Source organism: Lactuca serriola, chromosome 4 (genome assembly GCF_051521515.1).
Source record: "Lactuca serriola cultivar US96UC23 chromosome 4, Lser_US96UC23_V15, whole genome shotgun sequence".
Taxonomy (NCBI): Eukaryota; Viridiplantae; Streptophyta; class Magnoliopsida; order Asterales; family Asteraceae; genus Lactuca; species Lactuca serriola.
The window spans coordinates 372,913,078-372,936,385 of NC_136411.1; the positions used below are offsets into that span (position 1 = coordinate 372,913,078).

Sequence of the window (23,308 nt, forward strand, 5' to 3'; positions counted from 1 at the left end):
TATGTACATAACATTAAACCAATACTTAGTAGATCAAATACTTAATCATCAATATTTAGAAAGGAAAGATTAATTTATTGACTTAGAAAACTAATAAAAAAAGGAGGAAGATGGTTATCTCTTACTGGTTACTAGTTATCAGGTCCAGCCGTCAAGGAAAATCACGATGCTTAAAGAAGGGAAGTCGTAATTGTTAATGGATGCTAGGGAAGTTGACTTTATGACTTTTATGCAATAGAAAGAAGACAAAGACATTGAAATTATTATAATTTAGTCAAATAAACTAATTTTCTTAGGGCCAAAATCATTTTTTAAAAGCTAAACAGTGGAAATAACTATCAAACCTCAATTTCTAAACCATCATGGTGTGTTTTGTTTGGCTGCGAGGATGGACAAAATCCAATTTTTCTTGAGGTTTTGACTTTTAGGTTCTTACTGGAACTCTTAAGTCTATTTGTCTTGTTTTTCTTTTCATTCAACACACCCTCATTTACTTCCTACTCCCATCTTCCTCGAATTTCATATTTGTAATCTCTGATTCTTTTCCTACTAATGCACCACTGCTTTGGAAAAACCTCTTTAAGAAGTGGTTCAATCACTTGTGTGTGAATGTTACCTACATAGCTGCATTTGAGAAAGAAATTTAGCTAAAGAATCTTCTAATTATGAATAAGGTGATAAAAATACAAGCATCGTGTGTGATTCAGGTGTACATTTGTCAGAAACTTCCTAATTCATAACAGAATAGCAAATTATATCGGCATACATGTGTTATAAATGAATAAAACATTATAAAGTCACAAACAAATTAAACTTGCAGTGATGTTTGTTTCAGGCATTTCATCGAACATTTGATGTGCCTCTCTAAATAGGGAATATATTCCATTAATAACGAAAAAAAAAAATTCCAAAAACTTCAAAACAGCTACAAATTACGCCAATTTGGATTAAAAAAGAAACTCAAAAAAAATTTATGACCAACAACAATTTACACTGGCATAAGTAGCTCAAATGTTAATGAAAAAACCTCATATTAAAACAATACCTCAATTCCAGATAGTCGATTTCCCTCAAAGTAGTTGCAACTACGGTTGTGGCCATTAATATCCGTTGTGGATCAACTAACACAGCTACAAAAACCTCATATTACAACTTATATCCTAAACAGTGGCGGCCCTGGGGTGGTGCTGGCGGTGCGGTCGCACCGGGCCTCCGATCTTTGGGGGCCTCCAATTTTTGGGATAATTTATAGTTATAGTATTGGTATTTTTGTGAAATCTATTTTTATGTTTTATCAATAAATAAAATTAGCCCCGGTAACATTTGGTTCCAATTTTAGATGCATTTTAATTATGAAAAAAAATCAACAAAAATCAAAATCTAATCATAAATTTAAAATTTATCAACAATTTAAGGAAAAAATCTATATCCAAAAAAAATGCAAATATGTTTTCTTTATAAATTTTAGACAACATTTTTATTTTTTATAAACTCACCAAAAAGTAAGAAAAAAATCTCATAGATGAAAGTCTCATAAATGAATTTTCTTCTAAAAATGCTACAAGGTCGATGTTTAGAAAATAGTAATGTGTTCCTTTTTTTTAAAGTTGTTTATAACAGTTTTACAGATTTATTTAATTACCAATGAGTGAAAACATTATTTTGTGGTAGTGAATTTATGTGATGTTTTTTAGCAACTTTATATTTTGAATTAGTGGTAACAAATGTAGTTAATAATATTTACAAGAAATTTTTTATGGGGCCTCACTTTAGTTTTTGCAGAAGGTCTCCGAAATGTCAGGGCCGGACATGATCCTAAACCCATTCCTATAGTTCCTAATCTTCCAAAGGAAGTTAAAAAAGTTATAATCGGATCATATAAAACAAATATGAAATAGAACAAATAATGTTCATCAGAGAATAGAGAGTGAAAAAGAACAGAGAGCGGAAGAGAACTTTTCACTGAATCTGAAACCAAATTCCACTAATGATTAATCTTCAAAGCCGAGAAGCCAAAGAGAGAATTTGGAAATGTCGAAGAGACAAATAGAATGAATGTTCATCAGAAAACCAATGACTAGAAAGAAATATTGACTTGAATCTAAAACCTATTTCCCAAATTAATTGATCTTCAAATCCCACAACCCAATAAAGAATTAGTACACAGTAAAAACAAAAACCAAAAAGAGAAGTTGACCTTACAATAATTTGCAAACCCTAGTTAAAAAATTTGCTTACAGTAGAGAGCATAGCAGGAAGAGACGTAATGATAGTAATGGATAGGGTAAGGTGTATGTGAAAGGAGTGAGAAGAGTTTATGCACATAGAAAGAGCATCGTAAACAATGAGCTGCAACTTAGGTCGATTTTGGGTTTTAGGGTGGTGGACGATGGTGACAATTTTGGGAGGGGCGGAACTAGGTCAAAAAAGTTAGAGATCAAGAGGGAAAGTGAAAATAAACATGGAGTGGCGAAAACCTTTTAATTTTGGGAAATTGAAGCGACAAAGTTGAAATTGAGGTGATATAGTGGCAAATGCCTATATGTGCCACTAAAAACTTCCTACAGCGGCATAAAAAAATTGTGCCACTAAATGTTATTTTATTTGTAGTGATTGTTTTACACTGCGAGTATGCATGCTACATGGCGCGATCTCGTGGCAAGCCGTGGGGAAGAAAGTGTGGCCTAGATCTTGCCACGTGTCACTCGCTGGTTAATCCGAAAATTAATTATCTTCTAAAATCTGTAACTTTCGCATACGAACTCCGTTTTTGAAATACTTTATATATGTGCATAGGTATCGACGAGATATACAACTTTCGTTTAGACTTCGTCGGCTAATTTTGATTTTATTTTTAAAAGTTATATTTTAACAGGTTTAGACAGTTAAAGTCCGTTAAAAATTCATAACTTTGTCCTCCGACGTCCGTTTTTTATTGTCATTATATCATTGAGCTTCTATTAACGAGATATTAAATTCTCGTTTAGATTGTGTCGACTAATAATCAATCGATCTAAAATTTGATTTCCGAGCTGTATATTGTTACGCTGAATCTTAGAAAAATCATAACTTCCTCTAACGAAGTCATATTTGGATGCTCTCTATACGCACACTCTTGGTTTAATGTCTACTATGACTCTCGTTTAGATCGCTAAGGCTAAAAAGTATTTTGTCAAAAATTTACTTTTTACGATACGCAGAGCCGTGTCGGTTTAATCGTGAAATTTCAACAGGTCATAACTTCTTCGTTATAAGTCGGATTTCAGCGTTATTTATATGTATGAAATCTTTGTGACATATATTATAACTTTGGTTAAGATTATTTATCATAAATAATCTTCTATCAAAAATTCATTTTTTAGCGTTTATTGTCTATGAATTGACTAGTCCGAATCTGCGGGCGTTACAACATTTTAAGCTATATTTTGGTTAATTTTAAATATATTTGGTACTTATTGAGTTAAATTACATTTTGCAACAAAATATGAAAGTCTTGAAGGAAAAAGACCAAAATCCACAAAAGGTGGAACTTGGAAGGACTAAAGATGAAGCTAGGAGCTTGATGGGGCTTAAAAGAAAGAAAACCCATGAAAATACAAGTCATACGACGTGGCTACAGAGTACCGTGGCGTGGAGAAAGGAAAATTCTTGATGATATGCACAATAATGGAGCTTACGACAATAGCATTATAATCTCACATCGTGAAGAGGAATTCTTCCAAAAGATAGTTACACAGAATGCAGTTTCCTTGCCAGACACAATTTAGTCTAAGCTCACGACATGAGACCTTAATTCTCACGACGTGGGACACAAATTTAGGAAACTATAAATATCCCTTCACATATTTGACTTGAAGAGGTTGGATATGAAATTCTAGAGATATAGTCGAATTCAAAAGCAAAAGAAGAGGGAAAAACAACCCTTTGGAAGAAAAGAAGATCGAAGATCAATATTTTGAAGATTATACATCAAATTGATCAGTTTTCATTGATTTAATTATGTCAAATTCTTATGTTTTGTGTACTTATTGTTTGTTATGAGTAACTAATCATTAGACTTTCGTTTAGTGTAGATGAACCCTAATAATATGTGCTAGTTTCTAAGATTTGGATTTTATGAACTTGGTTCATGCATGTGTTTGATTATCATTACCTAGAATGTTAAATTTTCAGTATTTGTTGCTTTGATTCAAGTTAAGTGTACTTTAATGACCAATTGAATTGCATGAACTTTTTTTACCTAGCAGTTAATGATCATTAAATTGCTAGAGCTAGGATTAGCCACATCTTAGATTAAGTGATAAAGGTAACAAATTTAGTTATGTTGGAGAACATAATTTGATCATAATTGTATTTGATAATTTGTCTTGATCATAGATAATTATCTTATATATATCTTACATAGCCCAATTGTCATTAATAATCAATTTTGTGTTTGCTTGTGTATGATTATTATATAGTAGTTCATGAATTGGTGAAGCTATTAGGAGATTGGATCAAGACTATTGATTATATTAAAATTGGTAACCAACTGAATACTTAGAAACTACACATAAGAAAAGAAGGATTCTAAGTTAAACAAAAGTGTTTTCTTAATCTTGTTTACAATCATTTTTAATTTAGTGTTTAGTTTTAAGTTAATCTGTACTTGTAAAATTAGAAAACCCCCCTCTTTACTTATTGTTTTTTTTTTCAGATTAATTTTAGTAATTATCTTATTAGCTAAATCCGTTCCCTGTGTTCAATATCCAACTTATTTAAAATATTCTATAAATTTAACTAGGTACACTGTCTAAGTGCAATTAGTTAGTTAAGTAGTTTAGGATTATAAATTTAAAACTAGGTAACATATAAATTGCACATTAATAATAAATGATTGAGGGGATCATATCACCTAGTTCAAGCATAACGAAGTGTAGCTCCTAGACATAAAACTCTTCTATGTTTAGTAAGCCAATGTACCTCACTTGTCCATCCATATATCTAACCCCTAACTTTGGTTGAACTTCCCGCCATATGAAGCCTCATAGAAAATGTGTTAGAATTTGCTTTCGTTTAAGGCAAAATACAAAAAAGATGAAGCATATTAGTAATTTTCTCCACCATAATTGTTTTTTCTTTGACAATCATCACATTAATGGACACTAAAGAACTTACCATATATGGCTCTCATATCAAAACGTTGGTTTAATGGTCGAATTTTCCACATATGAACCATCGTCTTCACATAAATGTAGTTGCGATGATAAAAAAATCATGTGTAGAGTTGGTGTTGTCTCGGGTTTAAGAATGAGAATGGAGGGAAAAGAATATGAAAGGGCAATTGAAAACTAGCATGTATAAGAGTGAGTATATTATGTATACCGTTTCTGTAATGACAATAATGCGGAGGGAAAACTGAAAAGACACTTTTAACCTCACATGAAGAGATACGTTAACAAATGCCATTTGATGATGATTATTTCCAAGAGACTATAACCTACGGCAAAACCAATTGAAAATTTGTAATTTTAAAACCATAAATGTTAGAAACCAAAGAAATCAACCAAATATAAGGACCAAATTTGAAGTTTTTTCTATTTTTATCTTTACTAAAAAAAATTTCAAATCAAAACTTGGGGATTAAGAAATGATTTGTCTTCCTTTTTTTCTTTTTAATCTTTTCATTTCTTTTCTATCAAGTCCCACCGCCTCTGTGTCTTGTCCACACTAATAAGCCTCTCCACTAAACTCTCTTTTGATTAAAGAAATTTATCGAAACGCAGTCCTACGAGAGCTTTCTGCTCTCTCTCGATCACATAAAGTATCTGTAAAATTGTACTGATCGATCAGTTACACACACGCATTCATCATCGGTTCCCCGATCAATTTATCCGGCCATGGCTGAAGAAATCGCCAAACTGGTCGGAGTTCTCTTCGACGACAAGTCGTCATCGTCGTCGAACGATATTAGACTTCGGTCTGAAAAGTTAGGGCTCGAGACGCTATATTTGATCCTTAAACAAGGCGTTGAAATCAATAGTGATGGAAAATTAGGGCTACAACACTGGGACCAGGCTCAGATTCAAGCCGTTATTTCCGTAGCATACGCGATTGTCTCTTCAACCCGATCCATTTCCGGTACATTTTTATTATGAGTTTATGTATATATGTTTTGATTTCGGTTCGCGTTTCATGTTGTGTTGTGCTTCGTGTGATTGTTCAAGTGTTATATCTTATATGTATATATGTATTTTTTCCCCTGATTTGACAGTCGAGCAAGTAGAACCGATAATTGTTGCCGTTATGGAGCAGTCGTTGGAGTTTGCTCTTTGTTGTTTGGAGAAATCAGTTGCTACCAGTGATGATATAAGTTTCATTCAGGTTTGTAATTTTGTTTAATGGTTCAGTATGCAGGCTGATAGAGTATACACGATCGGAAGATAACTTTATGGTTTTATTTTGATTTTGTGATATTAAGGAATTCATAACGCTGCCACACTAAGTAAATATCAGGAAGTTGATGATGTAGGGTTATCTGTATGCTACTAAATAGCATCATGCACCATTTTTTTATGCAAGAGACAGTTGTTTCTGTTTTTGAACTGGATGGAGTTAAACTTGATGAGGACACCTGTGGGAAATTACTTTCCTGCGATTGTGACACTTTCTTGATAAACTCTAATTTTCTATGCTCTGTTTTGTCTATTAGTAGCCATGATTCTATGATAAGGGTTATAGACTAAAATTCAGGACGATATTCTATTATTCTCACTAGGCACACATTAAGTTGGGTGTTTCAAATATTCAGTAATATTTTAATTTGAAGAAGCTAGTATAACATGTGTTGCATAAGTGCTCATTTTCAATTAGATCAATGTACTACCTTAGTACCTTACTTGAACATGCTTTGTTCTATAGGATTGCACCTCTGTATCCTTGATTTCCAAAAATCAATTAAATCCATGACCACACTACCACTCCCTGGAAAATCAATGTAATATCTTTATGCTCCTTGTACACAGTAGTTTACATGGAAATGACATGTAAATATGCATTGTATCCTCCTTCCAATATAGTTTTACACAATTAAAAGGCTTCAGATCCTAATTGACATATGGTGTCTACAAAGTACAAATGTATTGGTCCAGAGCAAGCACAGTTATGTTTGTTTGCATCTCTGTCTTTGTTATTTATTTCTTCTAAAATATCATGCAGTTATTGGAGATCGCACTAGTAGATGGAACGATTAAGGAGACTGATGTGTCACACCCTTCTATAAATCTTCTTATAGACTTACTGAAGTCCATCACATTAAGAAACGAGAATATTGAATTACAAGACCACATTGAATGTATTCTTCAAGGTATTCATGTTTTCCTCTTTCTTTGCATCTTGTTTCATGATTTAGTTGCAAAGTTTCTTAAACCTTTATATTCTTTTTAAAAGGGAATAGTTGCTCGAAGGAAAAAAAGCCAGTGGATCGTCTCCTTATGACATTAGCTTCCGAATGGACACAACATGATAACATGAACTCATGGACAACTGGAAGAAGTTCTCAAGATTTAAATAAACTAGTCCCACTTTTGCAGCACTGGGCAGTTGTTCACTTGAGATGCATACAACGCCTTGTTTCATACTGCATGGGACTCGTTGAGAATCTTGATAGATGCGATGAGAAGATAGACAGCATCAATTTAAGGAAAAGATTATCATTCTGTGCGAGAATTTTCAAATTACTTTCAAGTGTCACCAAAGACGCCCCATATGTTGAATACGATGCTAAGCTGTTGGGATCTTTTGCATCATTTATCAACGTGTTGCCTAGTTTGTTTGCAAGCAGATACGAGTTTGCCACAAACAATGTTTCTATTGAGTTCAGTATCGAAAGTCTTGTACTGTTGCTACTGGAGGCGTTTCTTCACTTAGTTCACACAATTTTCTGCAACAGCACTGTGTTTCAGAACACCTTGGTGTGTGTAATAGTTTCTGTTTTTGAGAATCTGGATGTTGATGTATGGAGGTATGACAAGTCTGTTACAAATATAAAGCTTCCAGTGGCCTACTTCCCACGTATTGTTCTTTATGTTCTGAAGTTAGTTGAAGATATAAAGAAACAACAGTATCAAGCTCTTGAATTGAAAGGGTTACATGAAGTTGATTCCTTTTCATGTGGGGGAATCTCTTTGGTGAAGAAGTACACAGTTGAGGAGTTGCTAAAAGTAATATTTCCAACATCAAAGCAATGGGTAGACAATTTGATGCACCTTGCTTTCTTTCTTCACTCTGAGGGTGTCAAAATGTTGCCAAAACTTGATAGATCGTATTCCAGTTTAACAAAGGCGTCTTCTACTTTGGAACCTGAAAGTACAGTTTGCCATGAGGATGAAGCTTTGTTTGGTGACCTTTTCTCAGAAGGTGGGAGGTCGGTGGGGTCCACGGATGGGTATGATCAATCTGTTATCACTGCTAGTTCTGTTACAAATGTGCTTATGCCTCTCCATGCTGCAAGTGAACTGTTTATATTCTTGAAAACAGGTGCTTTTTCACCTGAATGGCACTCTACAATATACGAGGATGCGTGTAGAAAGCTTAACTCGTATCATATCGATATCATGCTTTCGATTTTGAGTTGTCCGGGGTGTCATGCTGGAGAAAGAAGTCCTGATGCTGGTGTAGGTGTAGGGGTATCTTTGTCCGAGCATAGGAAGTTTGTGCATACTCATGAGGTTTGCTATGAGGTGTTGCATAACTTGTTATCCTTCCATGCTTTATCTGATACCCTCGAAGAGTACCTTGTTGGGAAAATACTGACTGTAGAAAACGGTTGTTTTGTATACAACCATCAGACACTTGCGGTTTTAGCTCATACGCTTATATGCCGAGATGGGATGTCCGGAAATCAATTGAGAACCAAAGTCCAAAGGGTATTTTCGGAATTTGTTTTCGAGAAGGTGAAAACAGTCTGTACACAATGTCCTACCCTTAAAGAAGTTATCGATAGTCTGCCTTCGGTCTTTCACATTGAGATTCTCTTAATGTCATTCCATTTGTCATCTGAAGAAGAAAAAGCAGGACACGCCGATTTCATATTTTCCTCCATTAAATCAATCGAGCCTCTATCTAATGGTTTCAACAGCACCCAATTGTCATGTTGGGGATTGTTGGTTTCACGATTGGTTTTGATTCTTAGACACATGATATTTTATCCGAATGTTTGTCCCCCAACTTTACTTTCAGAGTTGAAATCCAAGTTAAGGGAAGCTCCTCTTGCTCGGGGTAATGCAAGCAATGGTACGTTTTGGATATCTACTTCCGTGGAGAATGTGATGCGGATTTTTACCATAGAAGGGGAAGTCAACAGTAACTTTTTAAGTCAACTGATTGATGTCACATCTTTTACCACTTCAGCACACAGAGAAGATCTTGCGGTTGAATGTTTAGGTTTGAGTTGGGCTGAAGTATGTGCTTCACTATCTTCGATTTTAGGGTTTTGGAGAGGAAAACGAGCATTGACAATGGAGGATCTGGTTCTTGAAAGATACATTCTTATGCTTTGTTGGGACATCCCTTCTGTTCACACTTCTGTGGATTTGATTCAGACTCTTGACATCACTAACATAGAACATCTTTTACACTTTGGCCATTCAATCTTGGGTAGTCAAGGAGTTGCTACGGGTGTTGACTTTTCAAAGTTAGTGTACAGTATGCTAGAACAGTTGCAATCAATGCCCATAGTTGAAACCGAAGAACTTGGCTGGGATTTCCTGCGGAGTGGATCATGGTTATCTCTTGTACTCTCCTTACTTGGAGCTGGAAACCAAAAGTATGGCACCAATATTGAAAATGACTCGGTGGGTTTAGTCCAGACATCTAAAGATGCTGAATTTCTTACACTTGCTGAAAAGCTTGTGAACAGTTCACTTCATGGAGACACGGTTGGAGTACTTCTGAGGGCGTTATCAGTAATATTACAGAGGTACAGAAACGTTTACCAGAAGACCTTACTTTCTACTTTTGGTGATACCAATAAGTTTTCACCACTGTTGCTTCTCAAACACACTGGATTTGACAAGTCTCTACAAGATGTGGTTTTTGAGAAATGCGCTTTCAGTCCTTCACAATTGGAGAGTATCTGTGAGCTTTTGTCAAAGTTGGGTACTGCTGTTGATAAGATGGCACCTGGAATCTGGAATAAGGTCTTTCTGGAATTTACAATGCATGGTTTCCCATGTAACAATCAGGTCCCCAGTGGGTTTCTGCTTTCTTGCATTCTTACCATTAAAGGAACCGTTTCTGTTCTAGATGGGATTCTGAAGATGATAAAAGCGGAAGAACTTACCTCCATCACACGCCTTGAGATTCTTGAATCAATCTTGGAAATTAAAACCGATAGGGTTTTCAACAGTCTCCATGGTCAATGTGATGCAATATACGGAAGCTTGAGTGATGGGTTGGAAGGGTTTGATTACATGAATTTTTTTACAATGAAAAACATGTATGAGTTTTTGCGGGATATTAATGGTAGAGAAGCTGTTGATAGCTCTGTTAACGAATGTGTAGTCTCCAAAGCTATTGATATCATAGACAGCATCATGAAGGATCCTTCAAGGGCACCAGTGTTAAAATTTTTCATGTCTGATGGAGATCTTTCTAAAGAGCTCGATGACACATTTGGCTCTCAGCGTGGGGATCTTTTGGTCTTTTTCGATGCATTGGATAATTGCGACTCTGAATCGGTTAATGTGAAGGTTCTTACTTTCTTTGTTGATCTTTTATCTGGAGACACATGCCCTAATTTCAAGCCAGATTTACAGAAGAAATTCCTTGACATGGATTTGGTCCACCTCTCCAAATGGCTTGAAAAGAGGCTATTAGGGTCAACAAACGGAAGTTCATCATCCCTAAGAGAGTCAACCATGAAGTTTATCATCTCACTTTTGTCCCCTGAGCCACAAGCTGAAGAATTGCATTCACATATATACGAAGCCCTGTTGATCTCGCTTGATAACGCCTTCATGCTGTATGATGTCAACACAGCAAAATCATATTTGAATTTTGTTGTTCAACTTTCAAGTGGCGAGGCCTCAATGAAACCCCTTTTGGAGCGAACAGTGATGCTAATGAAAAAGCTAGCTTCTGATGAGCGTCTGCTTCAAGGCCTAAAATTTCTCTTCGGTTTCGTTGGATCCATGGTAAGTGATAAGAACAGTGTCACAAAGCTGGCTGACAAGTCTTCGCGTAGAATTGGACAGGTGGCGTCAAGGTTGAATTCAAGGAAACATCCAGACACAATGCTTCTTTCTTCCAATCAAGAAGGTGGGCCCACATCCACACCGCTCGACTGTGATGCCACGTCAGCAGACGAAGACGAAGATGACGGGACATCAGATGGTGAAGTTGGCAGCATCGATAAAGAAGAATTCGATGATGGCAACAGTGAACGAGCCCTTGCTTCCAAAGTCTGTACATTCACATCCAGTGGGAGCAATTTCATGGAACAACACTGGTACTTCTGTTACACATGTGATTTAACTGTTTCGAAAGGCTGCTGTTCTGTATGTGCAAAAGTATGTCATCGTGGACATCGCGTTGTATACTCCCGATCAAGTCGGTTTTTCTGTGACTGTGGGGCCGGGGGTGTACGAGGTAGCAGTTGCCAATGTTTGAAACCTAGAAAATATACGGGAAATAACAGCAACAGTAACAACACGCCCACCCGCAGTGGTAATAATCTTCATTCATTTTTACCATTCACAGAAGAAGGGGATCAGGTAGACAGTGAGTCGGATGTTGATGAGGATGGGTCGTTGGACAATGATAACAACACTGTCAGATTATCTTTCCCAAGAGAGATACAAGAAGCAATGCCAGAATTGATAAAAGGACTTGATGTTGAAGACCGTGTACTCGAACTTTGTTCTTCCTTGTTACCATCTATAACCACCCGTAGAGACTCCAACCTTTCAAAGGACAAGAATATCTCACTAGGTGAAGATAAAGTGCTTAGTTTCAGTTCCGATCTTCTACAATTAAAAAAGGCGTATAAAAGTGGTTCGTTGGATTTAAAGATAAAAGCAGATTATTCAAATGCTAAAGAACTCAAAGCCCATTTAGCTAGTGGCTCCCTGGTGAAATCATTGCTTAGTGTCAGCACACGTGGACGTCTTGCTGTTGGAGAAGGTGATAAAGTAGCTATATTTGATGTGGGCCAGCTGATCGGACAGGCAACTATCGCACCTGTTACTGCTGACAAGGCGAACGTGAAGCCATTATCAAAAAACGTTGTTCGTTTTGAAATCGTGCATCTTGCTTTTAACCCATTGGTTGAGAGTTATCTTGCAGTTGCAGGCTATGAAGATTGCCAGGTTTTGACTGTAAGTCATCGTGGTGAGGTCACAGATCGTTTAGCCATTGAGCTTGCATTACAAGGTGCTTACATAAGACGTGTAGAATGGGTTCCCGGGTCTCAAGTGCAACTCATGGTGGTCACCAACAAATTCGTTAAAATATACGATCTCTCTCAAGACAACATAAGTCCAATCCACTACATCACTTTGCAAGATGACACAATTGTAGACGCAACACTCGCTGTCGTTTCACAAGCAAAAGTTTTTCTTCTTGTCCTTTCTGAACTCAGTTCCTTATACAGACTGGAATTGTCAAACGAAGGAAACTCTGGTGCCAAAACGTTAAAAGAAATTGTCAAAACCCCAGGAAAGGAAAAGGAAACACACGCGAAAGGTTCCTCTTTGTATTTCTCATCAACTTACAAACTTCTGTTTGTGTCATACCAAGATGGGACGACTTTAGTGGGGAGACTTGATCATGGCGCATTGTCTTTATCTGAGATGTCTGCTGTTTATGAAGATGAACATCGTCCAGCTGGATTGCATCGTTTCAAGGAGTTACTTCCTGGAAGTGGATTGTTTGTTTGCTTTTCGAGTGTGAAGTCAAACGCTGCTTTGACTGTTTCGATTGGAGAACATGATGTTCTTGCACAGAACATGCGGAACGGAGTGTATTCGACCTTAGTGTTGGTGGGTATAACCGCGTATAAGCCTTTATCGAAAGATAAAATTCATTGTCTTGTTTTGCATGATGATGGTAGTCTTCAGATATATACACATGTTCCTGTTGGGGTTGAAGCTGGTGCAAATGTGATTCCAGATAAAGTTAAGAAGTTGGGATCTGATATTCTCAACAGTAAAGCTTATGCTAGTTTGAAGCCGGAATTCCCACTTGATTTTTTTGAGAAAACAGTTTGCATAACGGGTGATGTGAAGTTAAGTGGTGATGCCATCAGGAACGGTGATTCCGAAGGTGCAAAACAGAGTTTGAATTCAGAAGAAGGGTTTCTTGAAAGTCCTACGCCTGCAGGGTTCAAGGTATGCTTTGTTACAATGCTGTTTATTTTTTTTAGTTTTTTTGACTTAATGGGCTTTCTTGGTTAACCACTTACATATTTGTCCTTGGTCTTTTTCCACACAACCCCTCTCACATCAAAATTGGAATGTAAGGCTAAAATGGTCATTTAGTCTTATATTTAAATGGTGTATTCAACCTAGAAAAAAACATACCTATGTATACAGCTCTTTATTGAATCCTGACCGACATTACTAACCATTCAGCCACTCTACCATACCAAAATAAAAGAAAAAAGAAACAGCCACTGAATTATTCGTATTGATTCATGATTGATGCCTTGTGTTTTTCCATTCCAGGTAACAGTTTCCAATTCGAATCCAGACATAGTAATGGTTGGATTTCGTGTCCATGTGGGGAACACATCAGCAAACCATATACCCTCGGAGATAACAATTTTCCAAAGAGTTATAAAACTAGACGAAGGCATGAGGTCATGGTATGACATCCCATTTACAGTTGCAGAATCCCTTCTAGCTGATGAAGAAATCGCAATCTCCATAGGACCAACTTTCAACAGATCAACTTTACCAAGAATAGACACTTTAGAAATTTATGGTAGAGCAAAGGATGAATTTGGTTGGAAGGAGAAAATGGATGCAGTACTGGACATGGAGGCGCGTGTGCTTGGTAGCAGTTCTTGGGTTTCAGGATCTGGGAAAAAACGTCGCACTGGTCAACCTGCTCCTATTGAAGAACAAGTTGTTGCAGATGGACTTAACCTTTTGTCCAGATTATACGCGTTGTGTAAGCCACATGGATCTTCAAATATGGAGGAAGTAAAAACAGAGCTGAACAAACTAAAATGCAAGCAGTTGTTGGAAACAATATTTGAAAGCGACAGGGAACCTATGTTGCAGGCTGCTGCATGTCGTGTTCTTCAAGCCATTTTTCCTAAACGAGAAATATATTATCAAGTACACAAGTCACTTCTCTACTTCAGTTTTTTATATTATTATGCTTTTACTAATTTACAATTTACAACATTCACAGGTTAAAGACACAATGCGGCTTCTAGGAGTGGTGAAATCAACTTCCACATTATTGTCAAGGCTTGGAATTGGTGGAAGTACATCGGGGTGGATTATTGAAGAGTTTACAGCTCAGATGCATGCGGTTTCCAAAATTGCACTCAACCGTCGTTCTAACTTGGCCACTTTTCTTGAAACACATGGTATGGTTTTAAATTTTATTATCAGTTTATGTTATTTTTTTAAATTGTTTCTGAAAATGATGTTTTGTAGGTTCGGAGGTGGTTGATGGGCTTATGCAGGTTCTATGGGGGATTTTGGACATAGAACAGCCTGAAACACAGACCATGAACAACATTGTTATAGCATCTGTGGACCTTATTTACTCTTACGCCGAGTGTTTGGTTTCACATGAAAAAGACTCAGGGGGTGATACCGTTGTGCCAGCTGTCTCTCTTTTTAAGAAGCTTCTCTTTTCCCAAAACGAGGCTGTTCAGACGTCTAGCAGGTGATTGTTAGATTATCTATCTCTAGACACCAGTTTTATTAACATTGTATGCTGAATATTTTCTATCGAACAATTTTTTATCCAGCTTGGCGATATCTTCGAGGCTACTTCAAGTTCCATTTCCGAAGCAAACAATGTTAGGTACAGATGACGGAGCAGACAGTACAACCGCTGCTCTCACACGTGCTGACGTGGCGAACCCAGCTGGCGGAAACACTCGGATTATGGTTGAGGAAGATTCTTCCATCACTTCATCTGTTCAATACTGCTGTGATGGTTGTTCCACTGTTCCTATACTGAGGAGAAGATGGCATTGTACAGTCTGCCCTGATTTTGATCTATGTGAAGGCTGCTATGAAAGCCTTGATGCTGACAGACTCCCCCCACCTCACTCGCGAGACCATCCCATGTCAGCAATTCCAATCGAAGCTGAAACATATAGTGGAGAAGGCAACGAAATGCACTTCTCTACCGATGATTTAACCGATCCATGTTTGCTTCCAGTTGCATCATCAGACTCCGGAATCACGAATTCCGCTCCCGCAATCCATGTATTGGAAACGAATGATTCCGGCGAGTTTCCGTCTTCTGTTACTGATTCCGTTACGATTTCCGCTTCAAAAAGGGCGATTAACTCTTCGATTCTTTCGGAGTTTCTCAAACTTTTAAACGGATGGATGGAGACTACTTCCGGTGTTCGTGCTATTCCGGTTATGCAGCTCTTCTACAGGCTATCATCTGCTGTAGGTGGACCTTTCGTTGACAGCTCGAGGCCCGAAAGTTTAGATCTTGAAAAGTTAATAAAATGGTTTCTAGAAGAAATTTCCATCAACAAACCTTTCACAGCAAAGTCACGTTCTTCTTTTGGAGAAGTCACTATTCTAGTCTTCATGTTCTTTACACTAATGTTACGAAACTGGCACCAGCCAGGTGGCGATAGTTCAGTGGCGAAACCCGATGCACATGAAAAAACCGTTGTCCAGATTCCCTCTTCTACTCCAGTTACTTCAACAGCTGTAGATGATCAAGAGAAAAACAGTTTCCATTCCCAACTCCTTCGAGCGTGTGGGTCCCTTCGCCAACAAGATTTTGTTAACTACCTCATGGATATTTTACAACAGCTGATGCATGTTTTCAAGTCCCCTTCTGTTGGTTTTGATTCTTCCCATGGTGCTGCTAACTCTGGTTCAGGATGTGGGGCCCTGTTAACTATCCGTAGAGAAATACCCGCGGGCAATTTCTCCCCGTTTTTCTCCGATTCGTATGCGAAATCTCATCGAGCGGATATGTTCGCGGACTATCATCGGTTATTGTTGGAGAACACTTTCAGATTAGTCTACAGCTTAGTACGCCCCGAAAAGCATGACAACAAAGGTGCTGAAAAAGAAAAGTTCTTCAAAATCCCATCTGGAAAGGATTTAAAGCTTGATGGGTATCAAGACGTTCTATGCAGCTACATCAATAATCCCAATACAACTTTCGTAAGAAGATACGCCAGGAGACTCTTCTTACATCTATGTGGTAGCAAAACACACTACTACAACATTCGAGACTCGTGGCAGTTTTCAAGTGAAGTTAAGAAGCTGTATAAACACGTGAACAAGTCGGGTGGATTTCAAGGCACTCTTTCCTATGAAAGAAGTGTCAAGGTGGTGAAATGTTTGTCTACCATGGCTGAAGTAGCTTCTTCACGTCCCAGAAACTGGCAGAAATATTGTTCGAGACATGGTGATGTGTTGCGTTTTCTTCTCAATGGCGTCTTCTATTTCCCAGAAGAATGCGTGTCTCAGTCTCTTAAACTCTTGAATTTGTCCTTCTACAACGGGAAAGACATTAGCATGTCATTACAGAAAATTGAGGGAGGTGAGACTGTTTCCACAACCAGTTCAAGCAAATCTGGGACACAAAAGAAAAAGAAAGGAGACGAGGGAACAGGAACAGGAACGGGATCGGAATCTGGTTTGGATAAATCCTACATGGACATGGAGCCAATGGTGGAGATTTTTGCTGATAAAGGATATGACATTTTGAGACAATTTGTTGATTGCTTTTTACTCGAGTGGAATTCAAGCTCTGTTCGTGTGGAAGCCAAATGTGTGTTGTATGGAGCCTGGCATCATGGGAAGCAGTCGTTTAAAGAAACAATGTTGGCGATTCTGTTAGAAAAAGTCAAATGCTTACCGATGTATGGTCAAAACATCATGGAGTATACAGAACTTGTCACTTGTTTGTTAGGAAGAGCACCCGACAACAACACGAAACAACAAAGCAACGAGATTGTTGACCGATGTTTGACTTCTGATGTCATCAAATGCATATTCGATACCCTTCACTTACAAAACGAGCTATTGGCCAACCATCCGAATTCACGCATCTACAACACCTTAAGTGGGTTGGTAGAGTTTGACGGCTACTACCTCGAAAGCGAGCCATGTGTCGCATGTAGCTGTCCCGAGCTTCCTTACAGTAGAATGAAATTAGAGAGTTTAAAATCCGAAACAAAATTCACTGACAATCGGATAATAGTGAAATGCACAGGAAGCTACACCATTCAGAGTGTCACCATGAATGTTCATGATGCTCGTAAGTCTAAATCGGTCAAAGTCTTGAATCTGTATTACAACAATCGACCTGTTGCTGACCTGGCGGAGCTTAAAAACAACTGGGCGTTATGGAAACGCGCGAAAATCTGCCATCTGGCGTTCAATCAGACCGAACTCAAAGTGGATTTCCCAATCCCGATCACCGCGTGCAACTTCATGATTGAACTCGATTCCTTTTATGAAAATCTACAGGCGTTGTCTCTTGAACCTCTGCAATGCCCACGATGCAGTCGTCCTGTAACCGATAGACACGGAATCTGTGGGAACTGTCATGAGAATGCTTACCAGTGTAGACAGTGTCGGAATATCAATTATGAAAATCTGGATTCCTTTTTATGTAACGAGTGTGGTTACAGCAAATACGGTCGGTTTGAATTCAATTTCATGGCGAAACCGAGTTTCACATTTGATAACATGGAGAACGATGATGATATGAAAAGAGGGTTGGCTGCTATTGAATCTGAATCTGAAAATGCTCATAGGAGATACCAGCAGCTTTTAGGGTTCAAAAAACCTTTACTGAAGATTGTATCAAGCATTGGTGAAAACGACATGGACTCTCAACAGAAAGATTCCGTTCAGCAAATGATGGTTTCTCTACCCGGTCCTTCATGTAAGATAAACCGTAAGATCGCGCTTCTTGGTGTTCTTTATGGTGAAAAATGCAAAGCTGCTTTCGATTCAGTCAGTAAAAGCATTCAGACGCTTCAAGGGCTTCGACGCGTTTTAATGAATTACTTACATCAGAAACATTCTGATGACTCGGTAGCCTCTTCCAGACTAGTGGTGTCCAGGTCACCAAACAGCTGTTACGGGTGTGCGACTGTGTTCGTTACACAGTGTCTTGAATTGCTGCAAGTCTTGTCAAAGCACTCAAGTTCCAAAAAACAGCTTGTGTCTGCTGGAATTTTATCTGAATTATTCGAGAACAACATCCATCAAGGTCCGAAAACTGCCCGAGTCCAAGCCCGGGCAGCACTATGTGCCTTCTCTGAAGGTGACAAAAGCGCAGTCTCTGAACTGAATGTCTTGATTCAGAAGAAAGTAATGTATTGTCTCGAACATCATCGTTCCATGGATATCGCACTTGCCACACGTGAAGAGTTGCTCTTGCTTTCAGAAGTCTGTTCATTGGCTGATGAATTTTGGGAGTCAAGATTACGTGTCGTTTTCCAGCTGTTGTTTTCTTCAATCAAGTTGGGCGCAAAACATCCTTCTATATCTGAACATGTCATTCTTCCTTGTTTGAGAATCATATCACAAGCATGCACTCCTCCAAAACCCGATTCATCAGACAAAGAACAAGCAGGATCAAAACCTAACCCAGTTCCCGTTCCATTACAAAAAGATGAAACCAGCTTAAACGGTTCTCAGAAGACTCATGATATACAGCTCTTAAGTTACTCAGAATGGGAACGAGGTGCTTCGTATCTTGATTTTGTAAGGCGACATAAAGTCTCACAAACAACTATACCTGGACAGAGGTCCCGCCCTCAGAAGTATGAGTTTCTCGCGTTGAAGTATGCTCTTAGATGGAAACGTCGTGCTTGCAAGACAAACAAGAGTGAAATTGCTTCTTTTGAATTGGGTTCATGGGTTACAGAATTGGTTCTAAGTGCTTGTTCTCAATCTATAAGATCAGAGATGTGCATGTTGATCAGTTTGCTTTGTGCACAAGGCTCATCAAGACGGTTTCGGTTACTAAACCTACTCATGTCTTTGTTGCCTGCAACTCTTTCTGCTGGTGAAAACGCTGCTGAGTATTTCGAATTGCTCTTTAAAATGATTGAGACAGAAGATGCACGCCTTTTCTTGACTGTACGTGGATGTTTGACAACAATTTGTAAGCTGATCACACAAGAGGTGAGTAATGTTGAATCTTTGGAGAGGAGTCTGCGTATTGACATCTCACAGGGTTTCATCCTTCATAAGCTCATCGAGCTCCTTGGAAAGTTTTTAGACGTCCCAAATATCAGATCCAGGTATAATCTATATATATATATATATATATATATATATATATATATATATATATATATATATATATATATATATATATATATATATTCTTTGTTCTTTATCAAATCTTGATAGTTGATACCCTTGTTTTTATATATAAATGTCACTTGATGACAGGTTCATGAAGGAACAACTGCTCTCGGAAGTCCTTGAGGCCCTTATTGTCGTTAGGGGATTAATAGTGCAGAAAACAAAGCTGATAAGTGATTGCAGTCGACTTTTAAAGGATCTTCTCGATAGTCTTTTGCTGGAAAGTGCTGAAAATAAAAAACATTTCATCCAGGCATGCATTCGTGGTTTGCAGACTCATGGGGAGGATAAAAGAGGGCGATCTAATTTGGTATGTAAAAGTTACTGTTTATCCCGACATTTTATTCTATTTGATTCATTCACAAATCACAACCAAAATGTAATAACTTCTTCTGCAGTTCATATTGGAGCAACTTTGTAACCTGATATGCCCATCGAAACCCGAAGCTGTATACCATTTGATACTGAACAAGGCACACACGCAAGAAGAGTTCATCCGTGGTTCAATGACCAAAAACCCTTATTCAAGTGCTGAAATTGGTCCATTAATGCGTGATGTCAAAAACAAAATTTGTAACCAGTTAGATCTTTTAGGTCTTATCGAGGATGATTATGGTATGGAACTTCTAGTAGCTGGAAACATAATCTCCCTTGATTTAAGCATCGCCCAAGTTTACGAACAAGTCTGGAAAAAGTCAAGCAGTCAATCCACAAGCGCACTTGCTGCTGCCACATTGCTTTCTTCCAACGCTGCCACGTCAGCAAGAGATTCTCCTCCCATGACAGTGACCTACAGACTTCAGGTTTTTTTTTTTCTCACAACTTACTAGTCTCTTTGTGCCAAAGTAGATTGCTATTTTCTCCATTTAAATGCTTGTTGGCTATTAACAGGGGTTAGATGGTGAAGCTACTGAACCAATGATTAAAGAATTGGACGAGGACAGAGAAGAGTCCCAAGATCCTGAAGTTGAGTTTGCTATAGCAGGGGCAGTTCGGGAATGTGGCGGGTTGGAAATTTTATTGGAAATTGTTCAGGTATGAATAATATTCTGTGCTTAAATGCATGACTTTTTAGCATATTCTACATTTCTAATTTCAATTTTTTTTTATTGTTGAAGCGTTTGCGAGATGATTTGAAGTCAAACCAGGAGCAATTAGTGGCTGTTTTGAATCTGTTAATGCACTGCTGCAAAATAAGGGGAAACAGAACAGCTTTATTGAAACTTGGAGCTTTAAGCCTACTCCTTGAAATCGCGAGACGTGCGTTTTCCGTTGATGCCATGGAGCCAGCTGAAGGAATTCTTCTAATTGTAGAAAGTTTAACAATGGAAGCCAACGAAAGTGACAATATCAACATTACCCAAAACGCCCTCACTGTTTCCAACGAAGAAGCTGGTGCTGGCGAGCAAGCCAAGAAGATAGTCCTCATGTTCCTGGAGAGACTGTCGTACCCACTAGGGGTAAAAAAGTCAAGCAAACAACAGAGAAACACCGAGATGGTTGCTAGAATTTTACCTTACTTGACTTACGGTGAGCCTGCTGCAATGGAAGCACTCGTGCAACACTTCGATCCTTTCTTAAAGAACTGGGTCGAATTCGATACTTTGCAGAAACAACATGCGGAAAATCCCAAGGACGAAACCGTCTTTTTACAAGCATCGAAACAGAGATTCGCGGTTGAGAATTTCGTTAGGGTTTCCGAATCAATGAAGACGAGCTCTTGTGGGGAGAGACTGAAAGACATCATATTGGAAACCAAAATTACCGAATCTGCAGTTAGACATTTAAAGGACAGTTTCGCTTTCACTGGGGAATCTGGATTCCGGTCTAGACCGGAATGGGGTTCCGGTTTAAAACTTCCATCCGTTCCTCTCATTCTCTCAATGCTCAGAGGGCTTTCAATGGGACACCTGGCGACACAGAAGTGCATCGATGAAGGAGGGATATTACCTTTACTACACGCCTTGGAAGGTGTAGCTGGAGAAAATGAAATTGGAGCCAGAGCTGAAAACTTGTTGGATACAATTTCAGATAAAGAAGGAAAAGGCGACGGGTTCCTTGCTGAGAAAGTCAGCGCTTTACGCCATGCCACGCGAGATGAAATGAAACGACTCGCGCTAATGAAAAGAAAGGACGTGCTCCAGGTAATTTTCTTCTCTTGTTACTTTTCGTATCCATTTTTTTTTTTTTACAGAAAGTAAAGCTGAGAATATGTTAAACAGACGCTTGGGATGCAAGAAGAAATGGCATCTGATGGTGGGAAACGAATCGTTGTATCTCAACCGCTTCTAGAAGGTTTAGAAGAAATGGAAGAAGAGGAAGAGGGTTTAGCTTGCATGGTATGCCGAGAAGGATACAGTCTAAGACCAAACGACTTACTCGGCGTTTACACCTTCAGCAAAAGGGTAAACCTTGGTGTTGGGAGTAGCACTTCAGGAGGAAGCAGCAGCACACGTGGCGATTGTGTCTACACAAGTGTCAGCCATTTCAACATCATACATTTCCAATGTCACCAAGAGGCTAAACGAGCCGATGCTGCTTTAAAAACCCCCAAAAAGGAATGGGATGGAGCTGCCCTTAGAAACAACGAGACACTTTGCAATAATCTCTTCCCCTTAAAGGGTCCCGCAGTTCCAGTGGCACAATACACTCGCTATGTTGACCAGTACTGGGATTACCTTAACGCCCTTGGTCGTGCTGATGGAAGTCGACTTCGCTTGTTGACTTATGATATTGTTCTGGTATGTAACATTGTAAATTGTAAATTGTAAATTGTAAGTTGTAACATTTATTTATTTATTTTAAATTTCATTTATGTTTGAACAGATGCTTGCGAGATTTGCAACAGGAGCATCATTCAGCACAGACTGCCGAGGCGGAGGAAAAGAAAGCAACGCGAAGTTCCTCCCGTTCATGATCCAAATGGCGCGTTACCTCCTCGACCACGACCCTTCCCAACGCCACAACCTTGCAAAATCCGTAGCATCTTATCTTGCGTCCTCCACACCGGATTCCAAATCCCCACCACCTACCACCGCCACTGAAGAAACCGTCCAGTTCATGATGGTGACTTCCCTTTTATCGGAATCCCACGAGTCCTGGCTCCAACACCGCCGCACGTTCCTCCAACGCGGTATCTACCACGCCTACATGCAACGGACACACTCCCGGTCAACTCACCGCCCGCCAACCGCCGCCAAACCGGAGGAGCTACTGGCCATCATCCAGCCCATGTTGGTGTACACGGGGTTGATCGAACAGTTGCAGAGGTATTTCAAGGTTGAAAAGAAGAAGGATTTGGTGGAGAAGAGTAATAGTAATGACAAGGATTTGGAGAGGTGGGAGGTGGTGATGAAGGAGAGATTAGTGAATGTGAAGGATTTGGTGGGATTTTCAAAAGAGATGCTGTCGTGGTTGGATGATATGACTTCTGTTGCTGATTTACAGGAGGCGTTTGATGTCATCGGTGTGTTGGCTGATGTCATGTCATCTGGTAAGTGTGAGGATTTCGTGTATGCTGCTATTGATGCTGGGAAAGGCTAGTTTCGTAAATTTCCATCAAAGTTTTGACTTGTTATGTGTGTTGTTTGTTGTGGGGGTCTTGAAATACATACTTTCACCTTATTTGTAGCTTTGTGTGGTGAATAATATTTTTAAAGATTTGTAAGAACAGTCCAACAAGTTAAGGAAAAGTTACTTGAATGAAAGCTAAAATTAAAAAAGTTATTTTTAATGCTGATTTTATCTTTGATGATTTAATAAAATGGAATTTA

General features: G+C 38.6%; 1 protein-coding gene across 1 annotated transcript; it reads left to right on the forward strand.

Annotated features, from left to right (window-relative positions):
- The first annotated feature begins 5,685 nt into the window (after positions 1–5,685).
- Positions 5,686–23,268, forward strand: BIG (auxin transport protein (BIG)). The gene is made up of 14 exons (XM_079035365.1): positions 5,686–6,120; positions 6,254–6,363; positions 7,198–7,345; positions 7,429–13,367; positions 13,704–14,321; positions 14,398–14,578; positions 14,649–14,883; positions 14,969–19,468; positions 19,623–19,845; positions 19,934–20,338; positions 20,427–20,570; positions 20,654–21,679; positions 21,758–22,276; positions 22,362–23,268. The coding sequence occupies exons 1-14, from the start codon at positions 5,880–5,882 to the stop codon at positions 23,076–23,078; spliced, it is 15,006 nt and encodes a 5,001-aa protein (XP_078891491.1). The 5' UTR covers positions 5,686–5,879; the 3' UTR covers positions 23,079–23,268.
- Positions 23,269–23,308: the final 40 nt, after the last annotated feature.

What these genes read in the sequence shown, in the direction of transcription:
- BIG (XM_079035365.1), top strand. Translation starts at nt 5,880, where the DNA reads ATGGCTGAAGAAATCGCCAAACTGGTCGGAGTTCTCTTCGACGACAAG. An exon ending in CATTGAATGTATTCTTCAAG is followed by an intron (nt 7,346 to 7,428) that starts GTATTCATGTTT and finishes TCTTTTTAAAAG; the next exon opens with GGAATAGTTGCTCGAAGGAA. An exon ending in TGACTTATGATATTGTTCTG is followed by an intron (nt 22,277 to 22,361) that starts GTATGTAACATT and finishes ATGTTTGAACAG; the next exon opens with ATGCTTGCGAGATTTGCAAC.